Source organism: Falco naumanni, chromosome 7 (assembly GCF_017639655.2).
Source record: "Falco naumanni isolate bFalNau1 chromosome 7, bFalNau1.pat, whole genome shotgun sequence".
Classification (NCBI taxonomy): domain Eukaryota; kingdom Metazoa; phylum Chordata; class Aves; order Falconiformes; family Falconidae; genus Falco; species Falco naumanni.
The window spans coordinates 12,811,086-12,823,512 of NC_054060.1; the positions used below are offsets into that span (position 1 = coordinate 12,811,086).

General features: G+C 42.5%; 1 protein-coding gene across 4 annotated transcripts in view; it reads left to right on the top strand.

The window, feature by feature from the left end:
• Window positions 1-12,427, top strand: part of LOC121091031 (cell migration inducing hyaluronidase 1) — a 114,782-nt gene that overhangs the window by 60,082 nt on the left and 42,273 nt on the right. For 3 of the 4 annotated variants that reach the window (XM_040600177.1, XM_040600173.1, XM_040600174.1), the window contains 8 exons: window positions 1,255-1,407; window positions 2,094-2,232; window positions 3,025-3,261; window positions 3,633-3,812; window positions 7,872-7,942; window positions 8,679-8,774; window positions 9,401-9,522; window positions 11,697-11,838. In XM_040600177.1, the coding sequence (XP_040456111.1) occupies window positions 1,255-1,407; window positions 2,094-2,232; window positions 3,025-3,261; window positions 3,633-3,812; window positions 7,872-7,942; window positions 8,679-8,774; window positions 9,401-9,522; window positions 11,697-11,838 (1,140 nt within the window). The remainder of the gene's footprint in view (window positions 1-1,254; window positions 1,408-2,093; window positions 2,233-3,024; window positions 3,262-3,632; window positions 3,813-7,871; window positions 7,943-8,678; window positions 8,775-9,400; window positions 9,523-11,696; window positions 11,839-12,427) is intronic. The other variant, XM_040600175.1, reaches the window with a different exon arrangement.

Consider the following 12,427-nt stretch of genomic DNA (forward strand, 5'->3'; position numbering starts at 1 on the left):
TGTTGCTGTGGAATTAATTGCAGGCGACCCCCAGGCTTCCCAGTGGCAGCGCAACCTGCTCGCTGTCAGCTACACCTGCACCGGGACATGTGTCCTTGAATGGATTCACATCATTGTCCTTTCCATTAACGGGAGGCATTAGTATCTGTGGGGTAAAACCCACCCAACTTTACTTACTAGTTGCCAGAGGCACAACTCTGCTGAAATCCAGGTGTTTATCCCATGTCTGTTATCACTGATTTGTGGATCCTATGGTTTTCCTATGTTGGGTTTTTTTTTGTTGTTGTTTTAAAGGCTAAAAACTGGAGAGCTGGTGAGAGCTCCCAACCATTTCTGATGGCAAAGGGCTCATTGCTCCAACTTCCACTGACCTCAGCTTCCTAGGATTAGAAAATCTTCTGCTCTTAGAAAATATACATCACATATGGGACTCTCGCACTCGCAGTTTTGTTGATTAGAGTAAGATGTGAGGCTCACATATCAAGTGAGATTGTATGGGGGGAAATATTTTATCTTAAGTAAATACTTACAACATGAGACTTGGATTTTGTATAAAAGCTGTTCAGACTAACATGTCATGGCAGTCCGTAATCAAATTTGTGTGTGTAGACTGGTGATGTGTGAACCCAAAGTGAATGAATCCTTATTGCTTCTGCCTGGAAAAGCTCACAAACCCAGGGTCTCTCCTGAGATTCCTGTTGCTCTCTGTTACTGGGTGGACTGGTAATTCCTTGGTGTTTGGTGTTTTCACATTAGATTGAGCACGTTTACTTTCCACCTGCAGTGAAAACACAGTATGCAAACATATTTTAACATCTTTACATTAAACAAAGCTTTTCAAACCTCACAGGTGTTTTGGGGGCACTGTAAAAGTAGTGGTTGTTTTATCCTTTCATCAACATCTTCCCTGGGCTTGTGAAAGGCTTTGTGTCTGGATGGTATGAACGCAGGAATGGCTCAGCTGTGACCTCTCCTCGGTAGTTTTCTGGAAACTGCATCCCTTGCAAGACTCCTATGCATCGGTTAGCGGGTTTTTCCATGCTTCCAGAAAACAGAAAAACATACAGCTTAAGCTGCTGTTTGTTTTCTTTTGGTCATGACCCACATGTACTCTGCTGCACTGAGATATCGCTGTGTTCCAGGGAGTCAGCAAAAGGGGGTACTGAGAATGATACTGTAAAGATGCCCAGATATGGAGCTTTCTGCCTTGCATCCAACAAAAGGTAATTGTCTTCACTATCCACCTCTGCCCAGCAGAAGCAGCTGTCACATGCCCTGATAACGATCCTGAGTTGGAAAACTGGAACCCAGGTCACAATGAAGAAAACCACGTTGAAATCCGTAATGGCAGGAAGCTCCTTCTCTCTTCTTCTGCGACTGTCCACTCTATCCACATCACGGATGGAGGTAAAACGTGCTGGTGGCGAGGCTGGGCAAAGAGTGCTTTCCACTGGGGCTGGTTACATCACCCTGCCTCATGCTGGGGGAGCCTCCTGCTTCTTCCTGAGAACTGGGTGGCTGCTGGACAAACACAGCTTCGATTCAGTATGGCGGGGTGGGTGGTAACTGAGATGCTATCGGCAGTTTAGCCATTATGTTCAACTTATTTGCTGTCCTTTCTAGAAAATTTACAAAAGTAGCTCATTATACTCTTTAGTTCTATTTCTGTGATTTGCTTCAAAAACATTTTTTTACTAAATCATTGCCCCTATAACATCATACCATGATAGCAGTGTTCTCAGGGTCTCAGGACAGGGCAGACACATATGTGCCTCTTTGTCTCTAAGGACAGAGACACAGTGTTGCTGGTGCCTGTTCATATGAATAGTTTTATTCATCTTAACTCTGAATTTCTGTCTCAGTTTTGAATGTGTCCTTTTCCGTGCAAATCTTGATTGCATTCTTCATGAATTGGACAGAATAAAAACCATCTAATCTCTTTAGGATTTGTCTTGAGAACTGTTTTGGGGAGGATGGGCAGAATTTTTCACAAATTTTGATGAGAGCCCAGCACTGGGGTTTAGTGCAATGGTACCACAATCTCCTGTGAGCTGCTGTGTGTTAAAGCAAATGTCATAACCTTTTCTACTTAGGAAAACTCGTCATTAAAGATGATGTGAAGCCTATCATTTTGCGTACTAGACATATACTCATTGAAAATGATGGAGAGTTGCATATTGGCAGTGAGATGTGCCCTTACCAAAGCAATGTGGTTATCATCTTATATGGGCGGTATGTATGCATGGTAAAATATTATCTTAGAGCTTTCTAGGATCTCTCTTCCACAACAGGGAACAAAATTTCACACATCCTTAAAATTACATTTTCTCAGATATCCTTATCATCAGTGCTCTGTGGAATGTTCAGTAGCTTTTTAACCGATTTAAATGGGCTGTAAAAAAAGATGCAGTTTTGGTCCTGGTTTTCAAATCCTACTGGGAGATGAGCACTGGGGTATTTGGACATGCCAGAAAATCAAGTATGCACCTTGCCACCACTCAAGCTGACTTTCCAGGAGAGGGTTAAAACCTGAGGAGTTCTTTTATTCTGAAAAATTCTCCTCCCTAAACATCCTTTCTGCATGAGAGTGGTGAGCCAAAGGGTAATGTATTTATGTCCTGCAGATTGCTACAGGATCTCTTAGAATTTCAAGGGTGCCAAGCTCATATTTAACAACCGCTGGAGCTCCTAGCTCCTGGTTAGGATCTTACCTTCCTCCAGAATTCAAAACCACAAACATGTCATTTAGCCCGAGCTTCAGGCCTCCTCTGGCCTGGATATAATGAATATAACATGTATAATTTGCGTTCCAGATATCTGCTGGTCTTCAATAGCTGCTAGTGTAATTCCAAATAATTTATTTTCTGTAGAATGTGGGCAGTTGCTGATCCTTAGAGCAGTTGAAAGAAATGCATTGCAAGTCATGACACTTCCCTCCCTGGGCCACAGCTGAACAAGGGGAGAGGCTCCTTGGCTGCCAGATACAAACCCCAAACTGGTTCCTTTCCTCCCTCCCTGCTGCAGAGCGGATGACGGCAGCCAGCCAAATCCCTACTTTGGGCAGAAGTATCTTGGAGTAAGTAAGGGTGGCACTCTTGAGATCCACGGAAAGAAAAAGCTCTCCTGGACTTTCTTAAACAAGACTCTTCATCCCGGTGGCCTGGAAGAAGGTGGATACTACTTTGAAAGGAGCTGGGGCCATCGGGGTGTCATTGTCCATGTCATTGACCCAAAGACGGGGGCAGTTGTCCATTCAGATCGGTGAGTGACTACTCAACTTCTAAATGTGAGGATCTTTGGGAACAGGTGGGGGACAGCATCTCAGCAAGCTCAGAAACCTGCATTTTAGCATCTTCTTCAAATGTGTGTTTTTGAATATATATACAATTCTTTCTCAATCAGTAACCTCCAAAACCAAAGAGTGGGTAGTGTTACTATCGTGCTGTTCTGTTAACTAGATTCGGATTAAAGAAAAAGCCCTTAATATGCCATTAGACAAGCGCTTTTGCAATGGGATAAAATATCACTGTAAACAATACAAAAGAGTTATTTCTTTATAACACTTGCTTTTCAGTACATAAAGCTGTGATGCTCACTGAAGTGAATGGTTTTGCGTGTTTTTATCACTTTAGGTTTGATACTTACAGAGCAAAAGAGGAAAGCATACGTCTTTCCCAGTACTTGGGCAGAGTTGTGAATGGCATGATCCTGTCAGTTGCAGTGAACGATGAAGGATCTAGAAACTTGGATGACTCGGCCAGGAAAGCAATGACCAAACTGGGCAGCAAGCATTTCCTCCACCTTGGGTTTAGGTATGTACCAGTCCTGCCAGTTCTTCCAGCACAGAGGCTTTATTATGCTCCTGAGATGTCCAAATAATTCCACTCTCTCAAAGGCACAAAGTTATTTTACATGGAGAAAAAAAAAAAAAAAAAAAACAACCAAAAAAGAGGGAAACTTCTCAATGTGAAGTTTTAGCAGCTAATTAGACACTTCAAGATGCACTCAGTGTCTATATTAAGTATTTTTATTAGCAGATTGAGGAAGAGCATATGATTCACATTAAAAAAGATGTTTTTCCAAGATATTGTTCCCATAAGTTACTTATTCCAATTTATTTTCAAGCCATCACCCAAAGATTTAAATAGCATATCTGCACACATTGGATTCAGTGGGCTGAACATTATGGAGGGTAGAATAATAGCTGTGTAGCCCTGGCTAAATACATATAGACATACATCCAGCATATTCTTCAGCTTGTCCAATACATATTCAGGGACTTGTGCAGCACAGAAGTTTAGCAAGCATGAATTTATCCTGTGGACTGTAAATACTTCTGTGGCCAATACAGTGTCTGTGTTGGCACACATACTGTTGAGAATATTTGCTATTTACCTAACTGCCATTATATTTTTTATGTTTATCTGAATTTATGTAGGCTTTCTTTTTTTTTTTTTATTTAAGAGGCACTAAGAAGGTCACTGTAGAACACACACACAAATAAATCTGCCTTGTAGGGAGAAGCAGTTCAATACAGCAGCCTGTGGGAACAAACAAGTGTCAGCTGGGCACATGCAGATGGAATAAGATTTGGAGTGGTTGATGAAGAAGTTGTGTCAAATATTACAGGGACTCCTGTGCACCAGATAATTCATTTCAAAGAATCGACTAAGGCTCTAGACATAGTCTTCAAAACCAGGCTACCTCCATCAGTGCAATGCTTGCTCTCAAATACCCAGACCCTATTTTAAAGCCCAGTAGTCTGCTGGGTTTCTTTTCAAAAACTAGAGTTAGGGAAACAGGAAAAGATTTTTGAACATTATACTTTTTTTTCCAGTTGTGCAACAGGAAGAGATTGATGGGTTTCGCATATGTTTATAAAAGTAAATTGCACTTGATGTTTTTAGGCTGCTGTGGTGTTTTAATGCTAGTTTCTCACTTCTTTGCCGTAAATGCTTATAATGGGAATACCATAGCAATTCATCCATGGAAGTGTGACTTTCCACATTGCTATTGTTTGTAGTCAAAAAGCTAATAGCTGTTATCTGTAATCATGCTGTTACCTGAAATACCACAATATTTCCCTATACAAATACTAGGGACATTGTGGGTACCGTAACACAGCAGTAGTTGGTAAATATTGTCTTCCACTGTCATACTGGTTTGTGGAAAATTACCTGCATCTTGGTGCCTTATTTAAAAGACTGTATTTTTAGGAGACTCCTTAGCATTTAAGTTCATAAGTTTCAAAAAAAACCATTGTCTGGGTGGCAGCTGGGACCAGATTTACAGAGGCAGTTAGATGGCAGCGTGGAAGACAGGCAGCTTTGTCAGATGTAACCAAGCTTTTCTCCTTATGCAAATTGAACTTTCACTTCACTTTAATGTAACAAGATTTAGACATCTTGCTTTATGTTTCAGACACATCTATAACTATGAATAAGGGTGTATATACCTGACAGGTGCTTTTTGGAATTTTTTGGAGTATCTTAAAAAAAATATTTAGGATGGGAAAATTATACACACATGTACATACTTGAACATCCATGGCAAAGGAAGGCCCTGACAGAGGACAGTGGATGGATTTTTCTTTCTAACACGCCCTTGTAAGCGTTCTCACCCTTCACCACTGCCCAGCACCTGGGCTTTGCTGGCTGGTCCTGCTGAATCCTGGTGGTCAGGTCTTCTCAGCTCCCTGCTGGTGGCTGGGGCTGACCATGGGCATCACCGAGATGACAACAGTGTAAGCCTCAGGCAGTAATTTGGCTCAGGAAATTTCTGTTTCCCATGTTGTGAGGTGCCACTCGAATCGGGCTGTTCAGCTGTAGGCTGGGTTGTTTTCTGACTCTGGAGGCGGCAGCAGTTATGTGGACAAATTCCTGTCTATCTCCAGTTGCTCCATATTCAATCGGATTGTGAAGTTGTGCAACTCCCCCTTGCTGTAGCAGAGCCGATGAGCAGTGCCGATTTATCCAAAAATGTTTTTATCCTCCTGGCATTGCATTCAGTTGCCTGTTTGCTGAGTCCAGCACATAAGGAATCAAAAGAAAATCCTGCATTCCTCCTCTATTGTCGTTTTGAAAAGTCAGTTTACTCTTTAAGTGTAAGCTCCCGCCCCCTTCTACTAATAAATTAAAAGAAAGCCTTTCTGCACTTGATGATATAGTTGTTCTCTTTGGAATCCCACCCAAGTATCACTAGTTGGATTTACTGGTCCCTTCATTTCGTATAGCCCAAATAGATTGCATGTGTCCTTATGTGTCAGGGTTGAATGACTTTAAAACTATTTTTAATGATAAAATAACTGTGAGAAACAAGTATTTTAATGTATGAAATGGGGCCAGACCTTGAGCTGCAGAACTAGATAGCTTCATATTCTTTAGATTATTTTTGAGATTATCATCTTTTCCGTCATTTGTTTTGAATTTGGGGACCAAAAAAAAATAAAATCTGTCTTGCCTGCTGAGTGATAAAGTGTCCTTCCTGCCCTCATCCCCCGTCTCTCCCTGGATGGAGATCACAGCTCAGCAGTGCCGTCAGCAGTTGGTGCACAGGCGAGTTTTCCAGCAGAAGCATCTGGCTGGCAGGCAGGCTCCCGAGGCTGTTGTGCTGGCAGCTCCTGCTGAGCCTGCCCTGTGCTCGGGCTGGGGACACGCTGCTGGGACTGCCTTCCCTGGAGGAGCTGTGGCCAGTGCCTGCGGGGGAGCTTGGCACAGCACCGGGGGCACCAGTGCTCACCCAGAACTGCTCCTGCTGCCCCCAGGGTCTGGGGCTATGAGTCCCAGCAAAGCCAGCTCATGCCAGTGGGGATCCGTGCGTGTTTTAGTGGCTATCTGTCAATGTCTGTGTATGTTTTCTTCTGAAGTCCCGGGGTGGTTTATAACTTCACTTACACCAGCAGATGGTAAATGGAAGGTGACCGGCAAGACTCAAGGGGGAATCTTGATGCAATTGAAATCACTGGGTATTTATACTTATAGAGACATGATTTAATCTGTGGCACTGTTCGCCAAATGCAGGGTAGGAATGACAGTCTCCCTACACCCCTAGATGTATATTTTTTATTCTGTTAGTCATTAAAAGCAGCTATGCTTGAACTTCTATTTCGAAGATGAAACTCCCTCCTGACCCCTACTAATTGGGTTCACCACCAAGGTGGGGAGGCACTTCGGTCTGTCTCCACTGCTTACTCATCCGTGTGGTCATTCTCCACCGATGCTGATAGCTATTGAACCTATTCAACCAGTAACGATCAGGCGGTAATGAACTTGCCTCTGCCATGGGATCAGATTTGAACAGACAATTCAGACTCATAAACCTTTGTCCCTGTTCAATGTTCAAAATAAGGAAAGCAGATATGCGAAGGCTATCTAGGTAATTTTTATTCTCCTTCACCAGCCAGTCTGTCTATTAGAAATTCTCGTAGGTCATTCCAAAGACAATTGTGATATCCAGGGTTTCAGCATCATTTACATTTATTTATGTATACGTACAAGTAGAAGTGGCTTCTTTTCATATTCTTTAGTGTATGCACACACACACACATGAAAGATTTTCAGGTTCCCCAAAGAGTTGCCAGTGTCCCTTGGGTCTGTCACACACAAGCCTCTTTAAACACTCATTTAAGAGAGAAACCGCTCGTTATGGGAGTGTATTAAGCCAGAATTTGTCGTCAAAATTCCTTCTCTTTTGATATATTTACCAAAGAAATACAGTGTGTTAAGATATTTTTTATTTTAACTAAGCTGCCCATCACACTGATCAGACTGTTTTGAGTGTGATGCCCCTGAGAAATGCGAAAACATTGGGCTATAAAACATATGCATCTTATACATGACATAACTTGATCATTTCTCATTGTCATTTTCCAGGCACCCATGGAGCTTTATTACCGTTAAAGGAAATCCCTCCTCTTCTGTTGAAGACCACATTGAATATCAAGGTAATTCATGCACAAAATGCTGGCTTGACATTATCTCTGGAAGTGGCTGGAGTTATGGCCGAGATTAATTTAGTCAATGATGTTTTCACTTGACACTGCATTACATTGAAGCGATTGATGGTTAGATGCATTTAATTGAATGTTCCTTGTATATATTGCTTCCTCCCATTCATGCAGCTGAGGCAGCTGAGTGGGGTATAACCTAGGTTATCCAAACCCTGAGATCAAAGGTGAGATCCTGCAGCAGTTTAAATACATGTAACTCCACTGAGCTCAGACACTGCCTCTCGTAGACACAAAGCTATGGAACAAACCCCGTTCATACCAGCCAAAAATGTAATCAGTGTGTCCTGTATCGATAGCCTCAAATACTCCTGTGAAACCATTTTCTTGCAACCTGAAGACTTCCGAGTCTGTGTCTTTTCATGGCATATTCAAGAGCAGCTAATAACATGGCTTGATACAACATAGAATAAAAATAGCAATATATTACAAATCGTTGGGGTTTTTTTATCCTGTCTTGATTTTTGAATATTTGTCCTCCTGATTGTCCAAGCAGTTATAAAAGTGCCTGAAGGCTCATTCCAAGATCAGTACATTTTTCTGGAAGCTGTGCAGGACTAATTCTGGATGATGTCGCCAAAGTACACAAACACACATGTGGACCATTACCTTTTCACTTCTGACTTTTGTCGATTGCATTCAGTGATTTTACCAATGTTTGGGTTTTTTACAGGTCACAAAGGGTCAGCTGCGGCCAAAGTATTCAAACTATTCAAAGCTGAGAATGGGGAACACTTTAATGTCTCTCTGAGTAGCGAGTGGGTTCAAGGTAAGAGGTCTCTGTGCCATTTAGCTTGGTGGTAGATAGCTGACACATAAGGTGAATCATCCGTTTTACTGAAATACTTTTCCATTTGGGATGAGGGGGCTTGCTAGCTGCTGTTTACGTCGCCACTCACCCAAGTAAAGAATACGCAGAGATTCTTTCTCCAATTGTCTCCAGGACTCTCTGAATACTGGGATCCTTCTTCCTTTACTGCACTGGGTGTGAAATTCCATCTCTTATGATCTAAGAGATCACACACAACCTCTTACTTCTTTTGACTACATAGTCATCATGTCCATGTTTCAGACAACATACAGTAACTGGTCGTAACTTGATCTGAAGATCAGAGAAGGCAGCTAAGGAGGACACCGATCCAAAATCCATAGCTATTAATAATGCTCATAGTGCATACTCCAGTTACGTAGCTTTTAATAACTCTGCCCTCCCTTGGCTGATTACACTTCATGGCATCATTAAAAGCGGCTGACAGGCTGGCAGGAAGAGGCAGGAATCAGGTCATCAGTGAAGAAATTTGTGAATGATATCTGAGATCATATTATGCTTCATGCATTTTTGCTGCATTTGTTAAGCTTTGTCAAATGACTTTTCTTGTTTGCACTTGTCTCCAGATGTAGAATGGACAGAGTGGTTTGAGAAGCCTGATAAAGCGAGATCTAAGGACGTGGAGAAGCTTTCTGACTTCAAAGCTGCTCATCCTGATAAAATCTGTAGGCAACCCATTGACATCCAGGTAGGCTAGCTTACCACTTGCTTTAGAGGGGCACATCCACTTTGGACTGACACTGAACCTCAAAGTAATTGTCAGTAATTTCTGTTTCTAACTAAAAGACACCTATTATTTCACTGCTGTAATACATAACCAGCAAGCTCTGGTATCCAATCTTGTACCATTCTGAGACAAAAGTTTATAGAATTGAGCTCCTACCAGTGAATTCTGGCTTCTGGCACGAAAAGGAGTACAGATGGGGCCATGGACAGCACAGATGCCGTCATGAAATATGTGATTCCCTGCTGGAAGATTAAAAGGAAAAAACACATGAAAATTTCAAAGTTTTTAAATGGTCCTGGAATGGACCCTACCTAAAAAATTGATCACAAAATGTAATGAGATGGTAAAACTACCAGCTGTAGTACGTTGTCAAAAATATCAGTGAGCTTGCAGCCATTTCATGGAGTCAATAGTTTTTTCTCCGTGGAAAGACGTTTGAATTCTGTTTGGAGCTAAACATGATAGTTATGCCAATAGGCCAGCATGCTGAGAAGAAATTGTATACCCTTCCTGAGACTGCAAAAGCCTCCTTAAAGACACACACACAAAAAACCTAAGATTTGTTTTTTGCGTATGTCATGTCTACCTGGTAAAACAACTATAGCAGAAGCATTGCCTAGCAAAAGGCAATAAAATACTTCGTATCTGCGGGAGGCTGAACCTAAGGTTCATGCATACTCTGAACCAGCAGAGCTGTCTTTATTCACAAGAATGTGGCTATTGAAGTAAACGGCAATGCTGACAGTATGAGTGAAAGTTTCCAGGGCTACAGGTTATAAAGAATGTCCTCTTGAACAGAAAGGAAAAAACTGCCCTATAATTTTTTGCCAGGTCTTAGCAAATCCACATTCATTTCTGCTTCCATATACATGTATTAGAAGTGACAATTTAGTTCAAAACAAGGGTCAGATGTTTGCTATGATACAGCCCCCTCTAGCATGCATATTAAAAGAGGGGGGGGGGGGGGGAAAGACACTCTTCTCTTCAAGAAACAAACCTTTTTTCTCTTCTGTTAAATGACAGTTACTTTTTTTCCATGTATATTAAAAGCAAGGCAACATTTTTTAGTTTATCCTGCAGATCTTAGGGCAAATCCTCAGGTAGTGTAATCTGGTGTTGCTGGTTGCTTTCATAAAGTTACACTGATTTACAGCAGCTGGCCTGCTCCAGCCGGGCTGCAAACAAGAAAATTGAAGATATGATGATAATAACAGAAGTGCAGCACAGCCAGAGGCACATTCCTTCAGCTGACGGTGCTAATCCTATACATGGCAGTGAGGTGTATGCATTAATGAGAAGGGTCTGCGTAAGTGAGACAATCAGGATCAGACCCTTCATTGAAAGATGGCTTATCTCCTGATGCCTTGTTAAAATGAGCGTGATACTTGGATTGCCCAATGCAATGCATCACACTTTTGTGAAAGGGTCAAGAGAACTGCAACCTATGGAGCCGGACTGTGAAATTTAACATGACCCTGAGGGGTGACATTGCCCCAGCAGGAGCACATCGCCCTGCTTCTTGGCATGATACAGCCTTTTTTTCTCAAGGCAGCTCTACAGGCTGGTACTTTTATGTGAGAAAAGGCCACCTCTTCTTGTTCCTTTTGGCACAATGGGTGTTGCACCATTTTTTTTCATAGAGGGACTGCTGCATGCAAAGAAGAAATAGCATTCCTACCTCTTTCTTCTGTGAGGCTCAGACACAGTCTAGCCACAAGCGATGAAATGAGTGCAGTGAAGACGCTTGAAACCATGAGTTCATTTGGGCGCAAGCATTTCTGCTCTGTGTTTTCATCTGCCTGCAAATCAATGGCAAGAGAAAATCTAGGGCACCGAGGCAGATGTTAGTGAAGCTCAGAATACTCCTCCCAAAAAAGCACATGGTCTTAATATAGATAGAGGAGAAAGGCATGCCACCTAGCAATAATCTGTGCATCTTGTGGACAAAATAGCTGTGCTTGAGCACCAGCTGGAGAGCCAGCTGGATAGCACACGTACCAGTCACAACATTTTGTTATACAACTGGTGTGCATCACCCAAAATGAAGCAAAGGCTTCTTCCGATTGCATCAATGTTTTGGTGGAACCTCTTCACCTCAAGGTATCACCTGTTTTTTATTACTATTCTCATTCCAGGCAATGACGCTTGATGGAGCTAATTTAACAACTGAGGTTTTCTACAAGAGCGGCCACGATTACATGTTCCTGTGCCATGGCAAGGACCAGACGGGCGAGGGCTGCCACAACTACAGAGTGCGGTTCCTCTGCGGCAGAGCCGGTACGTGCCCCGTGTTTGAGAACCAGAGCAGGGAAAGGCAGAAATGCTGTCTGCTGGTGGACTGGCTCTTGTGCAGCGTAAGAACAACCTGAGCAATTTCCCAAGCTAAAACTTGAGCCGGGCTATTGACGTGAACACAGATAAAGCGGCTGAAGGTTTATCTCGGGAAAAAATTCCTGAGCACTAACAGAAGCAGCAGGGTGGTGCCTCAAAACCCCAGCAAGGCTATGGCAAATACTTGGCAAGTCCCTTCCTGTGAACACCTTGTCTTTTGCTAAAGCATTTTGCGATGAAGCAGGATTAGACCATCGGAGTGTGTGGAGGCAACAGGTTTTGAAAGCAATACTTCATTTTGTGGCTATTAATTCCAACACGGCTGTCCCTAAGCTGGTCATGACCCAGGGCATTAGGATTCTTCGGGAAAAGGTGGCAGACAAACAATCATTGCCTTAAAGACCACTTAGCTGCTGTAAATACCAGTGCCCAGCGCCCACAAGTGCTGCTGCTAAGTGGGTGTGGTGAAAATGAGCCACAAAAAGCTACGTTTAAATTTAGTCCTGGGGTGAGTGGAAAATCCACCTGCCTGCAA